We start from the raw sequence: 20,304 nt of genomic DNA on the forward strand, positions 1-20,304 counted from the left end.
GGCCTCGGGAGTTCCCGTCATGGCTCAGTGGTTAACAAATCTGACTAGGGACCATGAGGTTGCAGGTTCGATCCCTGGCCTCCCTCAGTAGGTAAAGGATCCAGCGTTGCCGTGAGCTGTGGTGTAGGTTGCAGATGTGGCTCGGATCCTGCATTGCTGTGGCTGTGGTGTAGGCCAATGGCTAAAGCTCCAATTAGACCCTACCCTGGGAACCTCTATATGCCGTGGGTGCAGCCCTAGAAAAGACTAAATAAATAAATAGGCCTCAATTTGCCAACCAATGCTCTCTATCAACTATCTTATTTCACCTGTTCTATCAGTGCATTTTTCACAGCCCTGCCTGTGTGGTGTCTTCCTACCACCAGAGAAATCACGGTCATGTCCTGCCGTACCTTACTGTTTTCTCTATCTGTGGGCCTCATACCATAAGGATCATAAAAATCACCTGAAGGATTTGCATTTTAAACAAAACTTCTAAGTGATCCTGATGCCAATAAAATAATGTGACCATTTTAAGGTACAGCTAAACTTCTACCTTTTCAGTAATACTTACCTTGATTAGTATAATACAACCACTCTTGATCCTATCCTACGTAGCCTCTAATCATGTGTATACAGTTAGTTACATATGTAGAATGAATCTAAGAAAATGTAAAATATGCACATGACTCAATTATGCGCAAGCCTTCTGACTGCACCCTCAATACACTCCCTCTCTGTATGCTCAGTGGCATCTCTGTCAGGGATAGCGGCACAATAGGTTGGTAAAGTGCAATGGACTGGAATGCCACTCAATGCCTTATTCATACATACATATATTTCTAGTCTTATCTTGGTTCTGGTTCTCAGGTCAGTGAAAACAAAAATGAACCTATATATTTCCAGATAATATCACACTATGTAGTCACTAAAAATTAAAGCATAAAACAGTACATCCAAAAAAATCAATTCTACTAAACTAAATGTATATGTACAACTTATATAAAAAAATGTTATACCCTAGAACTTTATTTTTTTTAACGGCCGCACCTGTGGCACATGGAAGCTCTTGGGCTAGAGGTCAAATTGCAGGTGTAGCTGCAGGCCTGTGTTTAAGCTTGCAGCGACACAAGATCCTTAACCCACTGAGGGAAGCCAGGGACTAAACCCACAGCCTTGTAGAGATTAAGTCCAGTTCTTAACCCCCTGAGGCACAATGGGAACTCCAATCCTGGAACTTCAAAATAATAGTTATCATCTGAGATCTGATTATGTGGCAACTGTTCAAATGCTCATTTGATCCTCTGAAACAGGTACCATATTTTCCTATGGCACAGACAGATTAAATAATATGCTTGAGTTGAGTGATTGCTGATAAATGCCTTTTTGCATGCTCAATTTACTTAACTCCCATTTTGGCAATAACCATTAGTTAATTAATTAAGTAACTAAGGAAATTAAGGAATTTAAGAAAGCTTCCCCACCCCCGACCTCCACATGAACTAGGAGTCTCCAGGTCATACTACAAAACTGATCTTTAAACAATTAGATAATAACACTTACACAAACTTTGGTGAAGTTATTTTAGTTCTTACATATTCAACAAATGTTGAATAAATAAAACAATTTGTTCAATGATCTAACCATGAGTTAAAAAAGCTAAATTTTGCAGTCCACACAATTTTATTTTATACCTCATTAAAGACCATAAATACTTGTCTCCCAACAGTGTAAAAACTTCTTTCAAAAAGAAGTCATTCCCTGACTAGCATCCATGAGAATGTAGGTTCGATCCCATGCCTTGCTCAGTGGGCTAAGGATCCGGTGTTGACGTGAGCTGTGGCGTAGGTCACAGACGTAGCTCGGCTATGGTGTTGGCCAGCGGCTACAACTCTGATTTGATTCCTAGCCTGGGAACCTCCATATGCTTTGGGAGAGGCCTTAAAAAAACAAAAAAATTAAAAATAAAAAATAAAGTTATTCTAATGATAATACTTATGATTGACCATTATTACATAAATATTAACCCAAATTTAGTTCAGAAGGTCTTTTAACCCTTAATTAAACCCATTCACTCACTACTCTCCACTTTCCTTTTCCATGTTTAGATCCCCCTAAGCTTTTCTCCTCTCAGTAGCCCCCTCCCCAAGAATGCTCTCTTGTTTTTCTTCCAGTCACTAGCTCTTTACCTAACAATGTTTCACTCATAATTACCACTTAACCACTTGCTAAATGACACTGAATACTCACCAAGTTTTCTTTTTTGGAATGACCACTTCTTCAATCCCTTAAAGGAAGAAATAAAAATGAATGTTTCTCAACACTGCTAAGGTAAAGAAGTATAATGCGCTAATATAAAAGTGGTAGTAGTTCAAATATTTTTATATACCTGTTACATTAGCACCTTCAACCTCTGGGTGAGCTGCACTTCCAGAATAAAATCTGTAGGGGGAAAAAAAAAAGCCCTAAAGCTAATAGTCATTAATAGTCCACCTCACCTCCACCTGTGTGCAAATGAGCCATAATTTTCCAATCACCGTGGATCAAACTAACTCAATAATTAATGTCAATATATGCTGAAAAGACATGGCCTTAGTGGCAAATTCAAAACCATTACAAAATACGTACAAGACATAGACAAAAATTTTTTAAATCAGACAATCTAATTAAATAAAATCAGAGAAAAAGAAAAAATTTAGTAGCACTTGAACAATTTGAGAAGCTGATCTGAAATATAAGGGATTTTCAACTTTGGGAACCTAAAATATTGAGGTAAAAAAGGAAAATTTAATCAAGTCCTGCTTTTATGTGGATAACACCCTAATGACAAAGACTATCCCACTTAAAGCAATTATGACAAATTACGAAACTGAAATCACCATGGCCTTCCATCCCATTTCCTTCAACAATCAGGAATATACCAAATATACGTCCTAATTTAAACTTGGGAGTTGTTGGTATTTAACCTAAAATTAGAATCAGTGGAGTTCCCTTTGTGGCTCAGCAGTAACGAACCTGACTAGTATCCAAGAGGATGTGGGTTCCATCCCTGGCCTCGCTCAGTGGGTTAAGTACATAGCGTTGCTGTGAGCTGTGGTACAGGTTGCAGACGAGGCTTGGATCCTGCATTGCTGTGGCTGTGGCTGGCAGCTGTAGCTCTGATTCAACCCCTAGCCTAGGAACTTCCCATAAGCCGTGATTATGGCCCTAAAAAAAAAAAAAAAAAAGGAAAGAAAGAAAGAAAAAAAAATTTAAAAGAGATAAAGTCTTGAGGAACCAAATCCAAACAGCCCTAAAAAAGAAAAAAAAGATCATTGACCAATGACGTGATTTTAAAATGTTATGATCACACTAAAAAGTAGTCAACCTACCCCAGAGATAAGAAAGGATATATGCTATCTTGTGTATTTCCTTCCTAAATGGCATTGGTTATCACTCAGAAGATTGCCAAGTTGTTACTGGACGATTACTTCCTCTACTGGTTATGTTTGATCTCAGACACCATTTTAAAATTACACTTCCCCGATAGGGATCGACTTTAGGACGGGATGAACTCTTTCAAATTGTGCTGTTTCTCATGACATGTATGTGCAGAACACACACACTGCTGTCTTCTGGATGAATGCTGACAGGTGCTGCTGTTAAAGCAAAAGAAACATGTAGAAAAATATAAACTTTGGGGACTTCCAGGAAAGGAACTGGGATTGAACAGCAGCAGTGAGGCTGCTGCAGTACCAGGTGGAGCGTTTTCTCTTTCGTTGTGAGGAGAGTTGGAGGAGAGTATTATATATAAAACTTATACTGTAAATTAAACATTCCATTCATTCCTCACAACTTTTCAGATGACTATTACTAGCACCCACCTTCACATAAAGGTATTTATCTCCTACCACCTCGCAAAGGAAATGGCAAACGGTGAATTTAAAACTAGGTCGTTTTCAAACTTTTTACAACAAATTCCCGTCTCTCATACTTCCAACAACACCACTGTTTGTACTGAGTGGGAAAAAAACCACACAAATGATACATATGCCAAGCTTTAACAATCACAGCAATCCTATTCAGAACTTTTAGACTTTTCTGTTTTTATGGACACCTAGATGATTTCTTTGGCCAAACAACCAGCATACAACGGAATCCATAATCTGCCTTTAATTTGATAAGACCTGATTTACCCTGGTCCTCTCCGGCGGGTGAAAACAGATAAGGGACGATAAAATTTTTTACTTAAAGCTTGTGGCGGGGTTGCTAATAACCACACTCACTAAAATGCAAGCTCAACAACATCGGGACCCTAATCTTGCCAAGAATTTTAATCCCGGCGTATGCCAAGCAAGCAAAAAATATCCCTTTAAGAAGTGCTTTTGGATCCCTCATTCAAGGACGCGGGATCCACGTGCCGGGCTTCCCCGGTACGCGGCCGCAAGCGCGCGCAATCTTCTCCAGTACCTTGTTCCCCAGCTCTCAGGGGGAAAGAAGATACACAAGGCCAAGTTGATCCCAGGGTCTTTTTCAGGGGTCCTCCAAGTTTCTCTTACCTGCTTCTGGGGGTCCGTCCACATGGACCCACCCGCCGACCCGTCAGAGGTAAGCAAAGCCCGCTGCGGACCCCCAGCCAGCGAGCCGAGGCCACAGCCGCCATCTTTGGTGTCTTCGCATAGCATGCTGGGAAAGCACGCCCTCCACCTTAAGAGGGAGGTGGGCGGGGACTAGCTCGGCTATTGGCTGAGACCGACAAGACGAAAGCCATCGTAAAAAAGGTTTCAAACTCATGGTTTGAAATACTTTATATGGGAAGTTAAAGGCTCTACAAGCCTAATTTTCCTCTAAGACATTTCCAAAAAGTATCAATTCTATGTTTTATATGTCTTCAATCGTTTTCAAGATAAAAGGGAGAACAAGAGTCGTGAAATTATTTTCCTTCCCCCCTCAACAGAAGTAAACTCGTCCATGTACTGCTCCTTCCAGCGAGCATTTCTCCCGCGCAAGCGCAGTTTAAATCACGTGGTGGTAGCGGGCTTGAGGCCCCGTTAAGACCTTACCCGTGGCCGCTGGAATATCTGTCTGGGTAGCAGAGCTTGGAACCGACCTGGAGGATGTTGGGCTCAAAGAACATGCCCTGGCGGCGGCTGCAGGGCATTTCCTTCGGGATGTATTCAGCCGAAGAGCTCAAGTAAGGAGTTGGTGGGGAGCACGCAGAACCTCTTGCGGTCGGGGCCGTAAACTACCGTTTCCAGAAGGTCTTGAGCCCAGTTGCTCCTCTCTGGCCCTGGCTTTCTGGCGCGTGGCCTGCTGGGACTCGTAGTCCCGGGAACGTCTTGCGCTCTCAGGCATTGCCTAGAGCAGAGCGTGGCTGGGGTAGTAGAGTTTGTATGTGGGGAGGTGAAGGTTCCCAGATTGCAGCGTTATCATCTTCCAGTCTTTTTCGCTAATTAGCCAACCTTTGTGGAGTTACTATAATTATCTGACGCGGTTTGCTAAGCACATGATTCTTCTTCTCGTCTATAAAATGGTTATTCTTCAAGGCTCCTTTCAGAAGACAACTTCTCTCTCTTGGGACCTTTCTATATTTTCCGCCTATATACTAAATCAAAAGGGTTCTCTTAAATCATTTTGATCACTGCAGCATTTGACAATCTTCATATTTTCCAGGACCATATTGTCTTTAGATTTTATTTTTGCGACAAGTACTTCTTTCTTACTCCTTTACTCAACCAGTTTATCAACCCACAAACATTTATCCATCATCCCGTTTTTGCCTGGCATTCGTGACACATTGGTGAACAAAGGCTTTGTATTCATAGCTTATCTTAGAATTCTTCTCAGACTCCTTAACTAATTCGGCTTTTCCTTAAATCTTGCAATCCCTCGAGATTCTATTCTTTTTTTTTTTTTTTTTGCTTTTTAGGGCCGCACCCAAGGTATATGGAGGTTCCCAGGCTAGGGGTCTAATCAGAGCTATATCTGCCAGTATACACCACAGCCACAACGCCAAATCCCAGCCATGTCTGTGACCTACACCATACTCATGGCAACGCCGGATCCTTAATCCACTGAGCAAGGCCAGGGATTGAACTGCAACCTCAGGGTTACTAGTCAGATTTGTATCTGCTGCTGTGAAACTCCTCAAGATTCTGTTCTGATCATACAGCTTTCTTGTCCTAATTGTCCTGCTTAGACACATTCACCGTTTTCATGATTAATACTCAAATTTAAATCTCCAGCACAAATTTCTTTTCCCTGTTTTTCAGACTCATGTTTTCAGCTGTGTTCTAGACATCTCTACTTGAATTTCACACAGAGGTCTTAAACCTATGAGATACACCAAAAACTCAGCAACAGCCCCTCTCCCCCGCAATGGAGGGAGAACTTGCTCCTCCAAAATAGTGTACCTAGGCTCGTACAAAATAATTACAGTTTTGTGACATGACACAAATTCTAGACCTGTTTCTCCTGACATCTAATTTGCCTATTGGGCCCTTGCTTTGTGTCACCTACATATCTAATTATTCTCTACTCTCCTTTTCATCACTACTATAGCTCTCTTAGATTAGACACTTATCTCTTTTTCTTCCACCTTCCCTGCCCTTATACCAGTCTAGTCCATCCTTTACATTGCTGTTAAAATTAGTGTTGCAGAAGTTCCCTCTGTGGCACAATGGAATCGGTGGTGTCCTTGCAGTACCAGGATGCAGGTTCCATCCCTGGCGGGCACGGTTGGTAAAGGATCCACTTTGCTGCAGCTGCAGTGTAGGTTGTGACTGCGGCTTGGATCTGATCCCTGGCCCAGTAACTCCATATGCCGTGGGATGGCCAAAAAAGAAAATAATAACAAAATAAAATTAATTTTCCAAAGTGTAGATGCTACTGTCACCCTTAAAACCCTCCAGAGGCTTTCCATTTTTCTCAGGTAAATGGTACTTTCTTAGCTCAGTCTACAAGTTTAGCCATAATTGGAGCCGTGTTGATTTTAGCTGTAACATCATCCCTTCCCCAGCCCTGCTAAACCACTTGCCATTCCATAAACTGCCATTCTGTTTTAACATCTGGGCCTTTCCTTAGTCTATTTCTTTGCATGCTCTGGCCTTAGCCAGAGATCTGCTTCCCTGCTCTCACTGCCCCCCTCCAGCAGGCATCCAGAGAGCACCTCTCCCACTCTCAAGGCTCACCTCCACCTCCTTCATTTTCTGAGGTCTTTCCACACCTAGTACAGTTATCTATCACGGTGTCCTAGTTACTTTTTGTGCTTGTTTATATTTCCGTTTCTCCACTGGCCTTGAGTTTTTTCATTCCTTTCTTTCATCCTCTTATTGAATGAAGGAATGAATTGATGATCCCCTGAGGCACAATAGTATGCTGATCCAGAAATTTCAATTATATCATCACTAGCCATAAATAGATACTATTTCATCCAAAAGCAAAAGTTGTTTTTTTTTTTTTTTTTTTTTTTTCTCTTTTTGCTATTTCTTGGGCCGCTCCCGCGGCATATGGAGATTCCCAGGCTAGGGGTCCAATCAGAGCTATGGCCACCGGCCTACACCAGAGCCACAGCAATGCAGGATCCGAGCCGCGTCTGCAACCTACACCACAGCTCACGGCAACGCCGGATCGTTAACCCACTGAGCAAGGGCAGGGATCGAACCCGCAACCTCATGGTTCCTAGTCGAATTCGTTAACCATTGCGCCACGACAGGAACTCCCAAAAGCGTTTTAAGATGCTCTAATTTTTTAAAAGTTCACTGTGGTGTTTTCAGACAGGGAACTGTATGAGCAGATGTACACCCATACATTGTAGACCTATTTGAGTGCAGGGTTGAGAAAGCTCAATGGCTATCCCCCCTTGTATTGTGCTAGGTTCTAATAGCTTCTCATGTCACTTGGAGTAAAAGCCAAGCCCTTAAAATGGCCTGCAAGGGCCTTTCTGGCCCCTGCTATTTCTCTGAACTCACTGCTACACTCTCCCTGGCCTCCTGGCTGTTCCCAGAGCACCATAGGCACACACCCACCTCAGGTCCTTGCACTCCCTGCTTCTTCCTCCTGTAAGAGAACTGCATGGCTCACTCCCTCTTCTCATTGATGTGAGAAGTGGCACAGTGGGTTAAGAATGCAGTGTTGTCACTGCAGTGGCTTGGATCTCTGCTGTGGCACAAATTCAATCCCTGGCCCAGGAAATTTCACATGCCACAGGTGCAGCTCCCCACACCCCCCTCCCCCCCAAAAAAAAACCACAGTGAGAGACTACATCATACTCTAGGATGGTTAGAATCAAAAAGTCTGATGGCAAAAAGTGTTGGTAAGAATGTGGAGAAATGAGTTCTCTTGTGGCACAGTGGGTTAAGGATCTGATGTCACTGCAGCGGCTTTAAAAAATAATAAAAAGGCTCAGTGGTTAACGAATCCGACTAGGAACCATAAGGTTGCGGGTTCGGTTCCTGGCCTTACTCAGTGGGTTAAGGATCCGGCGTTGCCGTGAGCTGTGGGGTAGGTCGCAGACGCAGCTCGGATCCCGTGTAGCTGTGGCCCTGCCATAGGCTGGTGGTTACAGCTCCGATTTGACCCCTAGCCTGGGAACCTCCTTATGCCACTGGAGTGGCCCAAGAAATGGCAAAAAGATAAAAAATAATAATAATAATAATAAGGTTAATTTAAGTGACAACAGGTAGCATTTTTTTCACCTTAAATTTGGATAGTTTTTTTGGTTTGTTTGTCTTTTTGCCTTTTCTAGGGCCGCTTCCGAGGTATATGGAGATTCCCAGGCTAGGGGTCTAATCTGAGCCGTAGCCACCGGCCTATGCCAGAGCCACAGCAACTCGGGATCCTAGCTGAGTCTGCAGCCTACCCCACAGCTCACGGCAATGCCGGATCCTTAACCCACTGAGCAAGGGCAGGGACCAAAGCCGCAACCTCGTGGTTCCTAGTCTGTGCCACGATGGGAACTCCAAATTTGGATAGTTTTTAAGTGCTAAGACTCCATGCTGGTTAGGACAGGTGGGCAGTCTATTGTTAACCTACCTTTTCAGGAATGCCAAGGTGGTGGATTATATCAGGAGTTTCAAAACAGTTCACCCCCTTTAATTAAAGAATTTTGCTCCACCAAGGAAAGGATTATATTTTTAGGAAATAGAAGTTTGAATTATTCTATGCAAAAATCTTTATGCAGATAGGTGGCATAAGCTTACTTACAGTGGAGTTTGGCTAAATGAATTCTGTTAATTGCCATATGATGAAAGATTTTGTAGTTTTTAAGAATTACACTTCCAAATTCTTTTTAGTGACCTAAAAACACTTACTTAATGCAAAATGAACATGACAAGTGCAGTGTTAGAAATACCAAATGACCCAGTTATAGTTTTAAAAAAAGTATTCATAGAAGTTTATTCAGAGGAGTTTTCTCTAGGTTGTGAGACTTGGATTTCGTTATTTTCTAAATTAAAAAAAAAAGTTGAAAAGTAAACTTGGCATGAATATAGTTTTGGTGAAAGTAGTGCGGTGTCCCATGGGAGCCCTACTTTTTATTTTATTTTATTTTATTTTTATTTTTTGGCTTTTTGCCTTTTCTAGGACCGCTCCCAAGGCACATGGAGATTCCCAGGCTAGGGGTCCAATTGGAGCTGTAGCCACAAGCCTATGCCAGAGCCACAGAAACCGGGATCTGAGCCACATCTGCGACCTACACCACAGCTCACGGCAACACCAGATCATTAACCCACTAAGCAAGGCCAGGGATCGAACCCGCAACTTCATGGTTCCTAGTCGGATTCGTTAACCACTGCACCACGACGGGAACTCCAGGAGCCCTCTTTAAACCAACATAAAATACTGTGATGGGAGTTCACATTGTGGTGCAGCGGATACGAATCTGACTAGGAACCATCAGGTTGCAGTTCGATCCCTGGCCTCGCTTAGTGGATTAAGGATCCGGCATTGCCGTGAGCTGTGATGTAGGTTGTAGATGCAGCTTGGATCTGGCGTTGCTGTGGCTGTGGTGTAACTCCAATTAGATCCTAGCCTGGGAAGCTCCATATGCCTTGGGTACGGCCCTAAAAAGAAAAAAAAAAAAAATTACTGTGATGGAAACTTTAGTAAAGCAGATTATTATTTCTCAAAGGTTTGCATACTTATGTTTAATTTTTCACATTTTACTATTCATACATACTGAGATTATTGGGTCACCTCCCCTTTATTGATCCATGTGGGCTTTGGGGTTAGGTCTGGTCTGTATCTCAACCCCACCCCCACCATTCTGGGCTCTGTCACCTGGATTAAATTGCATAACCACTCTGAGCCTGTTTCCTCCTCTGAAAAATGCATACAGTGATGCCCATCTCAGAGGATTAAAGTCAGACTAAACGCTGCTCATAATGCTACATTTGACATGTAGCACATACTAAACTTCTTTGTGTAAAGCCTTCCAACATGTTCAGCAAGGGCAAGATGTGCACTAAATCTGGTTTTTAAAGGTATTACCGCAGTTCCCGCTATGGTGCAGTAGGTTAAGGATCTGACTGCAGCAGCCCTGCAGAGGCTCAGGTTTTGATCCCTGGCCCCACGCAGTGGGTTAAGAATCCAGCATTGCTGCAGCTGTGGTGTAGGACACAGCTGCGGCTCAGATTCAGTCCCTGGCCCAGGAACTTGCATATGCTGCAGGCATGGCCAAAAAACCCCCAAAGATGTTACCACTCATTCTCCCAGCTTCAGCACATATTCATTGAGCAGCTATTGTGTGCAGGCTCTCTGCTAAGTGCTGAGCTGTGGTAGGGGACAAAGTGGACACAGAGTCTGCCTCCTGGAGCTGTCAGCATGTCTGCAGACGCTAACTAAATCATTGCTTTGTAAGCGAGTGTCGAAGAGGAAATATCCTAGAAGCTGGTTAACCTTCATCTTCCCTGCTCTTTTCTGTCTCCCTAGGAAGTTAAGCGTCAAGTCCATCACGAACCCTCGGTATCTGGATAGCCTGGGGAACCCTTCGGCAAATGGCCTGTATGACTTAGCCCTGGGCCCTCCGGATTCCAAAGAGGTGTGCTCCACCTGTGTGCAGGACTTCAACAACTGCCCCGGGCACCTGGGCCACATCGAACTCCCGCTCACTGTGTACAATCCTCTGCTCTTTGATGTACGTCCTGTTTGGGCTGCCCTGGCCGAGAGGGTCCCAGGGCTGCGGTTGGGATTTGAGCATGCCCCCCTCTCCCCAGAGGTGGTGTCTCAGGAGGTTAGCTCCAGGCACTCTTGAGTTAAAGTTCTCTTTACTCTGCACTTTAACACCTTGAGGAGCGATAAACCATAATGGGAAAGAAGATGAAAACATACATGCGTATAACTGAATGGCTTTTGCTGTGCAGCAGAAATTAACACAACATTCTCAGTCAGCTATGCTTCAGGAAAATGTTTTAAAAAATAGTTACTATAAAAAATTTTTTTAAATGAAAATTAAAGGAAGTTCCCATGGTAACTCAGTGAAAACAAATCCAACTAGGATCCATGAGGAATTGGGTTCAATCCCTGGGCCTCATTCAGTGGATTAAGGATCCGGCAATGCCATGAGCTGAGGTGTAGGTCATAGTTGCAGCTTGGATCGGGTGTTGCTGTGGCTGTGGTGTAGGCCGGCAGCTGTAGCTCTGGTTCATCCCCTATCCTGGGAACTTCCATATGCCGTGGGTATGGCCCTAAAAAAAGAAAAAAAAAAAAATTAAAACGAGATTAAAGTCTCAAGGGGCCAAATCCAGCACATTCAGCTTGCTCTCTGGCTCTGCCGAAAGGATCTTCAACTTGATTCCCATTGAGGAGAGCCACAGCTGGGTTCTGTCTACCCCGAGGGTGAACACATCAGATTTGTCCCCTATACCTTTCGTTTTGGGGGCTTTGTGTCCTTCACAACTCTGGATGGAGCTTCCCTGGCAGTAGAGGACTTTGGAATTCTCCAGGGCTCCCTGGGCCCTTCAGGTGAATGTGTAGGCTCTCACTTAGTGACAGGAGGAAAAAGCTCGAGAAGGCCCGGCGCTGAGCTGAGCATGAAGTTACTGGCCAGAATCCTCCTTGTACACTTTCAGCCTCTACATCAGTTAACCCAGCCTCCAGGGTTGGTTTTAAGCTACACAGATGATATAGTGTAGATGGATGTGATTTTTGTCTTTTAGTCATGTTGGGGGAAGAGAATTCTTGGTTCAATACTAAATATTTTAGGTGGAATATGCTAACTCATTTTCAGTATTTAAGTCAGCATTAAATCTAAGTAGTTAAATAAAAATAGTGGCTGACCCTAGACGCAAAGTAAATTTCTAATTTTAACGGGTTAAAATGAAGCCATAAGAGAAAATATAGAGGAATATGTATCTGGTTCTTAAGATGAAGAAGGACTTTTCAGGCATATAGTGGGATGCTTAGAGGAGTAAACTGACTACGTAAAAGCAAAAATCGTGAGAATGTTGTAAATCATTTTGACTTTCTAATATCGTGTTTCTTTTGTTCCCTGTCTTCAGAAACTTTACCTGCTGCTCCGGGGATCCTGTTTAAACTGTCACATGCTGACTTGTCCCCGGGCTGTGATTCACCTCCTACTCTGCCAGCTGAGAGTTCTGGAAGTCGGGGCCCTGCAAGCAGTGTACGAGCTCGAGAGAATTCTATACAGGGTAGGTGGGTTGTGATTGTCACAGCAGTCAGACCAGCCAGAGTGGTGGGAACAAGTGCTGTTTGTGTTGAGTCCTAAGAACAGTCACTGGGATGGTTGAGCGTTAAGTCTTATAACTGGGCACCAATAGCTAGGCATGAAAACATGAAACCGTAAGAATAGCTGAAGATGTGTTAATGAAAACAGCATGTACCATTTTGCTCATCAGTGAGCTCCCCGCCTGCCCAGATCCAGAGTCCAGCTAAAGTTCATGCATTGCTTTGGTTTGTGTCATCTCTTTGGTCTGTTTTAATGTAGGATGTCTTTTGTTTGTTTGTGGGGTTTTTTTGGCTTTTTTTTTAGGGCCACACACGGCATGTGGAGGTTCCCAGGCTAGGGGTCCAGTCGGAGCTACAGCTGCCAGCTTACATCACAACCACAACACAGGATCTGAGCCACGTCTGTGACCTATACCACAGCTCACAGCAACGCTGGATCCTTAACCTACTGAACAAGGCCAGGGGTCGAACCCACAACCTCATGGTTCCTAGTTGGATTCGATTCCACTGCACCATGATGGGAACTCCTAGGATGTTTTACTCAAGAAAAGTCCTTTTCTTGATACTTTGAAGACATAAGGCCAGTTGTCTTGTAGAATTTCTCATTGTGTCTCATTATTTCCTCATGAGATTCATATTTTGTTAAGAATGCATCTACACAATATTGGATTCTTTTTACCATTTTAGGAGGCACTTGCTGTCAGGTTGTTCTACCACTGGTGACACTGGGGTTTTTTCTTTTCTTTCTTTCTTTTTTTTTTTAATGGCCACACCCATAGCATATGGAAGTTCCTAGGCCAGAGTTTAAACCTGAGCCACAGCTGCGGCAACGTTGGATCCTTAACCCAATGAGCAAGACCAGGGATCAAACCTGCATCCTTGTGGATACTAGTCAGATTCGTTTCTGCTGAGCCACCAGGGCAACTCCTTATGGATTTGTCTATGAAATAGCCCATCAAGAGCATCTCATCGATTCTAATGCTGTATTTATAGATTGTTTTAGATGTTTGACGCAATCATGTTGCCTGTGAATAATAGCAGTTTTATTTCTTTTCAGTCTTTTTATCTTTCATTTCTTGTTCAGACCTTATTTTGGTGGCCAGGATTTACATTACTGGATTGAAGGGGTAGCTTGCATTCTTGTCTCTTGTCACAAAGGGAAACCTTTCGCCTTTCCTCTTTCCCTTCCCTTTCTTGAATGACTCAGTCTTAGTAAAGTGAGGTGGTAGAGCAGATAGGATTCCTACCAGTGGTGTGGCCTGGTGTGGGTGGTCAGAGCCCAAGCAGGGCAAGGAAAGCATTAAGGGAAGAGCAGCTTTGCCTGTGCGGGCAGCTGAGAAGTTAACCTAAGTTCAGATTGTCCAAAAGAGAGATGGTGAGAGAGAAGGACTTTCTTAAGCCTTTCTTCAGAGTAAGTTATACTTTTTTAAGGAATTTGTCCATTTCATCTAAAGTGTCACATTGGTAGCCATGAAATCATTAATGATGCCTAAAGAACTGCAACTGTAAAAAAAAAATTTTTAGGAGTGCCCATCGTGGCTCAGTGGTTAACGAATCCGACTAGAAACCATGAGGTTGCGGGTTTGATGCCTGGCCTCAATCAGTGGGTTAAGGATCCAGCGTTGCCGTGAGCTGTGGTGTAGGTCACAGACATGGCTTGGATCTGGCGTTGCTATGGCTCTGGCATAGGCCAGCGGCTACAGCTCCGATCCCCTAGCCTGGGAACCTTCATATGCCGCAGGAGTGCCCCTAGAAAAGGCAAAAAGACAAAAAATAAATAAATAAAAACTTTTAGTAACACATACACACAGAAATGCATTAACCATATGTAGTCTAGCAAATAGTTACAAAGTCACCATCATGCATATGATGATCTTCAACATCAACATCTTGTTCTTGGACTTCTCTGGGAGCCTAGTGGTTAACGATTCCATGTTGTCACTGCTGTGGCTCGGGTTTCATCCCAGGCCCTGGAACTTCTGCATGTCACAGGTGTGGCCAAAAAAAAAAAACCCCAAAAAGTTATTGTCCCTCTCTCTTTCCCCTCCTTGTATGCTTATTTTTGACACTTGGTACTTAAAACATTTTTTGTGGAAATAAGTCGAGGTGTAGGCTGAAGCTGTGTTCCTCCAGAGAGAAGTCTTGTTGCTTCTGCAGTGTGCTTGGTGGCCCGGGGACCATTGTAGTCCATGTTCAAGGCTGAACGCTCCCTGGGCTGCAGGCAATGGGTGTCCAGGTGGTTCTGTTCCTGGGCTGATCTGTTTTTTCCCTTAGGAGCTCTGGCTTCCTGGGTTTGTGGGGTGGGATGTGGGAGGAAGGCATCCTGTTAGATTCCTGTCATTGCATGGACTCTAGGCTTTGATTTCTGTCCGCTTCATCATTCAAGGCCCTCAAAAAGACAAGTTCCACAGTTCCTGCTGTGGCGCAATTCGATTAGCCGTGTCTTGGGAGCTCTGGGTCGCAGGTTTGTTCCCTAGCCCAGTGTAGTGGGTTAAGGCTCTGGCATTGCTGCAGCTGTAGCTTAGGTTGCACCTGCGACTCCTATCTGATCTCTGGCCTGGGAACTTCATATGCTGTGGGGTGGCCAAAAAAAAAAAAAAAAAAATTCCTGAGTTGTGGTATGTTGTCACATTGTGCAGCTCCAGGGAGCATCAGAAGTCTGTTGGTATCTTCCCCTGAGGGACGTGGCCACGCTTTGGTTGGCCTGGAGCGGTTCAGCACAGCAGCCCTGCCTCAGAGCAGCCTCGGCTTCTGCTCTTGGACCTGGATTCCCATTTTCCCTCCGTGTGGCCTGGTTACCCCTCGCTGTCCTGTCAGCTCTTCAGAGCTTTACATTTTAAAAGCTACTGTATCCTGCCTTGGTTCTTTCCACTTTTTGCTTTGGTCTAAATAATCAGGCCTACCGCTATTGGAAGCAGAATATTCTCAATTTTGATTTTTTTTTTCTTTCCCCCAACAGCAGTGTTGCCTCACTGTTTTGAAAGTGCACCCCAGCAGCCCTGAGCTTTCTTCTCTCCTATGAAATGAAAGCTTACCACCCTCGGAGAGGCTCGTGGTGCTGCTCATCATGGATTTGCTTTTCTTTGATAATATGGTTTTTGTCTTTCAGTTTCTGGAAGAAAATCCTGATCCTACGGCCTCTGAAATTCAGGAGGAGTTAGAGCAGTATACAGCCACAATCGTACAGAACAACCTCTTGGGATCCCATGGCTCACATGTGAGTTACCCGTCTCTACTCCCCCAACACTGAGTTTTTAGCATAATTATCACAGTTCCCTCTGCACTGTCATTTGTGTATCCTTTGGCTTCCCAAAAGCTAAAGGCCTGGGAGTTACTGCTGTGGCTCAGGAGGTTATCAACCCAACTGGCATCCATGAGGACCCAGATTTGATGTCTGGCCCTGCTCAGTGGGTTAAGGATCCAGCATTGCTGTGAGCTGTGATGTGGGTTGCAGATGTAGCTCAGATCCCCCATTGCTATGAGCTGTGGTGTAGACTGGCAGCTGCAGCACCGATTTGACCCCTAGCCTGGAAACTTCCACATGCCTCCCTAAAAAGGTGCAGCCCTAAAAAGCAAAAAAACAAACAAACAGGAAAAGCTAAAGGCACGTGACCTCGTAAGTTTCATAACCATCCCTGAGCCACCATGCCCTCTTTGATGCCTGCCCATAGAACCATTGAGAAGGTTGATGAAATTTGGTACTTTGACATACAGCATCCAGTGAGGCTCTGTTTTACGAGCTCACTTGGAGAGTGAGGCTGGTGTCCTGGTCTTCTTTCCCCTCCAACACTAAAAGACTGCCGCCTTCCCATCCCCACATTGCACCTGTCTAAGTGTTAAATTGTTCAGGAAATGAGCGATGGCGATAATCAACCTGCCGGGACCCAAGATTCGGATTTAATTGCTCTGTGCTGGGGCCTAAGTGGAGGGTACAGAAGCTCCTGGGGGTTCCTCATTTGCAGCCAGCCCAGAGCCACTCGTGTCGCTTAACTGAGGGTGTGCCTTCCTCAGACCCCTGAGGTCCATCTGAGGGAGGCGGCAACTACGTCTAGAGAGGTTTGTCTTTTTTGGTGGGGGCAGCAGGAGGGCCACACCTGTGGCATATGGAAGTTCCCAGGCTAGGGGTTAATCAGAGCTATAGCTGCTGGCCTACACCACAGCCACAGCAATGCTGGATCCAAGCCATGTCTGTGACCTACACCACATCTCATGACGGCACCGGATCCTTAACCCACTGAGTGAGGCTAGGGATCAAACCTGCGTCCTCATGGATACTAGTTGGGTTGGTAACCTGCTGAGCCACAGTGGGAACTCTAGCTTTGTCTTAAGGTAGCATTTATTGATCCCTAGTGTATTCCACGTGCCCACTGTGATCTCTTTATCTCAGTCACAACTTGGTGAAGGGGTTTTTATTCCCATTCACATGCTGTAAACGAGGACAGAAGTCACTCAGTGATTGGCAGAGCTTGGCTCTATCAGAGTGCTCTGGAAAACTTTAAGAAAGGGGGGTGAGGTTAGACAAAAAAAATAAAAATAAATAAAATAAAAAAGTTCCCGTCATGGCACAGTGGTTAATGAATCCGACTAGGAACCATGAGGTTGCGGGTTCAGTCCCTGGCTTTGCTCAGTGGGTTAACGATCTGGCGTTGCCGCGAGCTGTGGTATAGGTCGCAGGCGCGGCTCGGATCCTGCATTGCTGTGGCTGTGGTGTAGGCTGGCAGCTACAGCTCCTTTTAGACCCCTAGCCTGGGAACCGCCATATGCCGTGGGAGTGGCCCAAGAAATGGCAAAAAGACAAAAAAAAAAAAAAGAAAGGGGGGTGATGGAGTTCCCTTGTGACTCAATGGGTTTAGAATCTGGTGTTGTCACTGCAGCAGCTTGGATCACTGGTGTGGGGTGGGTTTGAACCCTGGCCCAGGAAGTTCCGTATGCCCCAGGCGGGGCCAAAAACCATCCCCCCACCCCCACAAAGGAGGGTGGTGGCTTCCTCTGTTTTTTCCACAGTGGTGACAGCCGCAAAATGAATACCTGCTGGATTCTCTGCAAAATGGCACCCTCAGGCCCCTGCTTTTTTTTTCAACAGGTGAAAAACGTCTGCGAGAGCAGGAGCAAGCTCATTGCTTCTTTCTGGAAGGCGCACATGACTGCCAAGCGATGCCCCCACTGCAGGTGAGTACCGGGCTCCTGCCTCCCCGTCCGCCCAGGGAGGAGCCTCGGCCGGTCACCCACAGCTGTTACTCAGCGCCACATGGGGTTTTTCCCTCACGACTGTCCTCATGTCTAGAACCGGGCGGTCAGTTGTCCGCAAGGAGCACAACAGCAAACTGACGATCACGTACCCAGCCATGGTACACAGGAAGGCTGACCAGAAGGACGCCGAGCCTCAGGGTAAGCAGGCCCGGCCGTGGGAGGCCCTGGGCGTGTTTTTCTTGTGTGGCCCTTAGACGTGTCCCGAGCCTTGGGCATCTCTGGTCCTCCGCACTGCTTTTCTCAGCAGCGAGTTTGTGGTGGGCCTGCTGATGGGAGGCGTCCCGCTTCTTAGGGCTGGCGGGCATCCTGGTGGGCACCCAGCCCCGGCCTCCTGCAGAGCTGCCAGGCGGGCCACAGCACGACGCAGAGCCCCACAGGCTGAACGAGGCATGTCTTGCCTCAGGGTGATCGATTTTCTGAAAGATTTGTGAAGAAGAAATTAAGAAATTTACTTGGCAGGTATTTAGAACAATTTTTTGTTGTCAAGTAAGAGTGGGTTTATTTTGAGCTAAGATACAGGTGAATTTTCAAGAAGAACCGCAAGCACCTGAGGAATGTTAGCGCCTCCTGAAGGCTGCTCCTGGCTGTCCTCGCCTATCCCTGGAGTGGAGTGTCTCCCGCTCAGCTCTGCCCCGTCTTTGGGGGTACCTGGGAAGAAATTTGAGAGACTTAGTGCTCCTGCTTTTAAATTTTTTTGTCTTTTTTTCTTTTTTTGGTCCTTTTAGGGCTGTACCTGAGGCACATGGAAGTTCCCAGGCCAGGGGTCTAATCGGAACTGTAGCTGCCAGCCTACGCCAGAGCCACAGCAACGTGGGATCCAAGCTGCATCTGCGACCTACAGCACAGCTCATGGCAATGCTGGATCCTTAACCCACTGAGCGAGGCCAGGGATTGAACCTGCAACCTCATGGTTCCTAGTCGGATTCATTTCCGCTGCACCACAATGGGAACTCCTAAATTTTTTTGTAGTTGTAAGTTTGTTTGGGTGTGTTTTTTGTTTTTTCTTGTGCAGTGGTGAAGGTTAAATAAGCCATTCCATTTGAAGTACTGAGATCAGGGCCTTCTGTATAACCTGTGCTCTGTACATGCTGACCCTTCATTTTTTGTTTTTGTGCCCCAATGTGCCAGAGTAGAAAAAGCATCACCTGTGATTGACACCTCACTCTGCTGCTTGTTCCGAGTGGCTTAGAGAAGGTTGCTTCTTGGAACTTGGGTTCTAAACTCTTATTTAGTGGCAGCAACAGAAATTCTTGCCCAGAGTTGAGGGAATTTCACGTGCAGACTGCTTCTAAGCTTTATCCCAGAGTTCAAGATCATGGAATAGTCAAGGAAATAAATTCTCCTGGAATTGCGGACTCTTGAGGACTATGGCAAGTAACTGTGTCAGCCTCTTTGGGCTGCTGTAACAAAACTACCATAGAGTGAGTGGCTCATACACAACAAATTGCTCACATTGTGGAGATCAGGAAATCCATGATTGTGGTGCTGGCACACTCGGAGTTAGTGAGGGCCCGCTTCCTCACTGACGGCCAACTATTTCCTAAAACCTCACATGGGGAGAGGGCCAAGGGAGCTCTGTTGGGGTCTTTTCACAAGGACAGCAATCCCAGTCATGAGAGCTGCACCCACATGACCTAATCACCTCCCAAAGTTGCACCCTCCCAGCACACCACCATCTTGGGGATTAGGATTTCAACCCATAAAACTTGAGGAAATACAAATTTTTAGACCATAACAATAGCAAACCTGTTTATTATTACTTTTTTTTTTTTTTTTTTTTTGCCTTTTTAGGGCCGCACCACAGCATATGAAAGTTTGCATGCTAGGGGTCGAATTGGAGCCTTAGGCCATAGCCGACAACACAACCACCGCAATGCCAGATCCAAGCCACATCTATGACCTACACTGTGGCAACACTGGATCTTTAACCCACTGAGTGAGGCCAGGGATCGAACCTGCATCCTGATGGGTACTATCAGGTTCTTAACCCACTGAGCCACAATGGGAACTCCCATTATTACTTTTTAAATAAACCTTCTATTTCACATTAATTTAGACATAGAGAAGGGTTGCAGACATGGTGTAAAGAATTCCTTTGTATTCACTTTCTGTGACGTGAGAAAGTTCCTGGGCCAGGGATCGAACCTGAGACACAGCAGTGACAAAGCTAAATTAAATCCTTAACTACTAGGCCACCAGGGAACGCCTCTTGTGTACTCTTTACTCAGTGTGCCCTAATATAACGTCTTAGATCACTGTGTTGCATTTGTCAAAACTGAGATGTTCACATTGGTGAACATCTATTGTTAGATATTCAAAAATATTATTAACTGCAGATTTTTTTTTTGATTTCTCCACTTTATCCAGTAATATCCTTTTTATGTTCCAGGATCCAATCCAGAACACCATTTA

The 20,304-nt window shown here is 45.0% G+C and overlaps 2 protein-coding genes across 11 annotated transcripts in view; one reads left to right on the top strand and one right to left on the bottom strand.

Annotated features, from left to right (window-relative positions):
- PTCD3 (pentatricopeptide repeat domain 3) overlaps positions 1-5,208 on the bottom strand; it is a 37,171-nt gene extending 31,963 nt beyond the window's left edge. For 2 of the 10 annotated variants that reach the window (XR_014839434.1, XM_085015662.1), the window contains exons 1-4: positions 4,518-4,634; positions 2,995-3,186; positions 2,369-2,421; positions 2,230-2,266 (exon numbers count right to left, since the gene is read on the bottom strand). Coding sequence is in view for 7 of the 10 variants with exons in the window: in XM_085015662.1 (XP_084871788.1) it covers positions 2,230-2,266; positions 2,369-2,421; positions 2,995-3,026 (122 nt within the window). In the remaining 3 variants the exon portion in view is untranslated. 10 annotated transcript variants of the gene reach the window in all.
- POLR1A (RNA polymerase I subunit A) overlaps positions 4,972-20,304 on the top strand; it is a 79,009-nt gene continuing 63,676 nt past the window's right edge. The window contains exons 1-6 of the mRNA XM_005662406.4: positions 4,972-5,152; positions 10,888-11,092; positions 12,456-12,605; positions 15,752-15,859; positions 17,726-17,811; positions 17,927-18,030. Of these exons, the coding sequence (XP_005662463.3) occupies positions 5,076-5,152; positions 10,888-11,092; positions 12,456-12,605; positions 15,752-15,859; positions 17,726-17,811; positions 17,927-18,030 (730 nt within the window). The 5' untranslated portion in view covers positions 4,972-5,075. The remainder of the gene's footprint in view (positions 5,153-10,887; positions 11,093-12,455; positions 12,606-15,751; positions 15,860-17,725; positions 17,812-17,926; positions 18,031-20,304) is intronic.

Source organism: Sus scrofa, chromosome 3 (genome assembly GCF_054392235.1).
Source record: "Sus scrofa isolate SSC_HxYL_T2T_F1_AM1 chromosome 3, Sscrofa_HxYL_maternal_Yorkshire_Landrace_v2.0, whole genome shotgun sequence".
NCBI classification, from domain to species: domain Eukaryota; kingdom Metazoa; phylum Chordata; class Mammalia; order Artiodactyla; family Suidae; genus Sus; species Sus scrofa.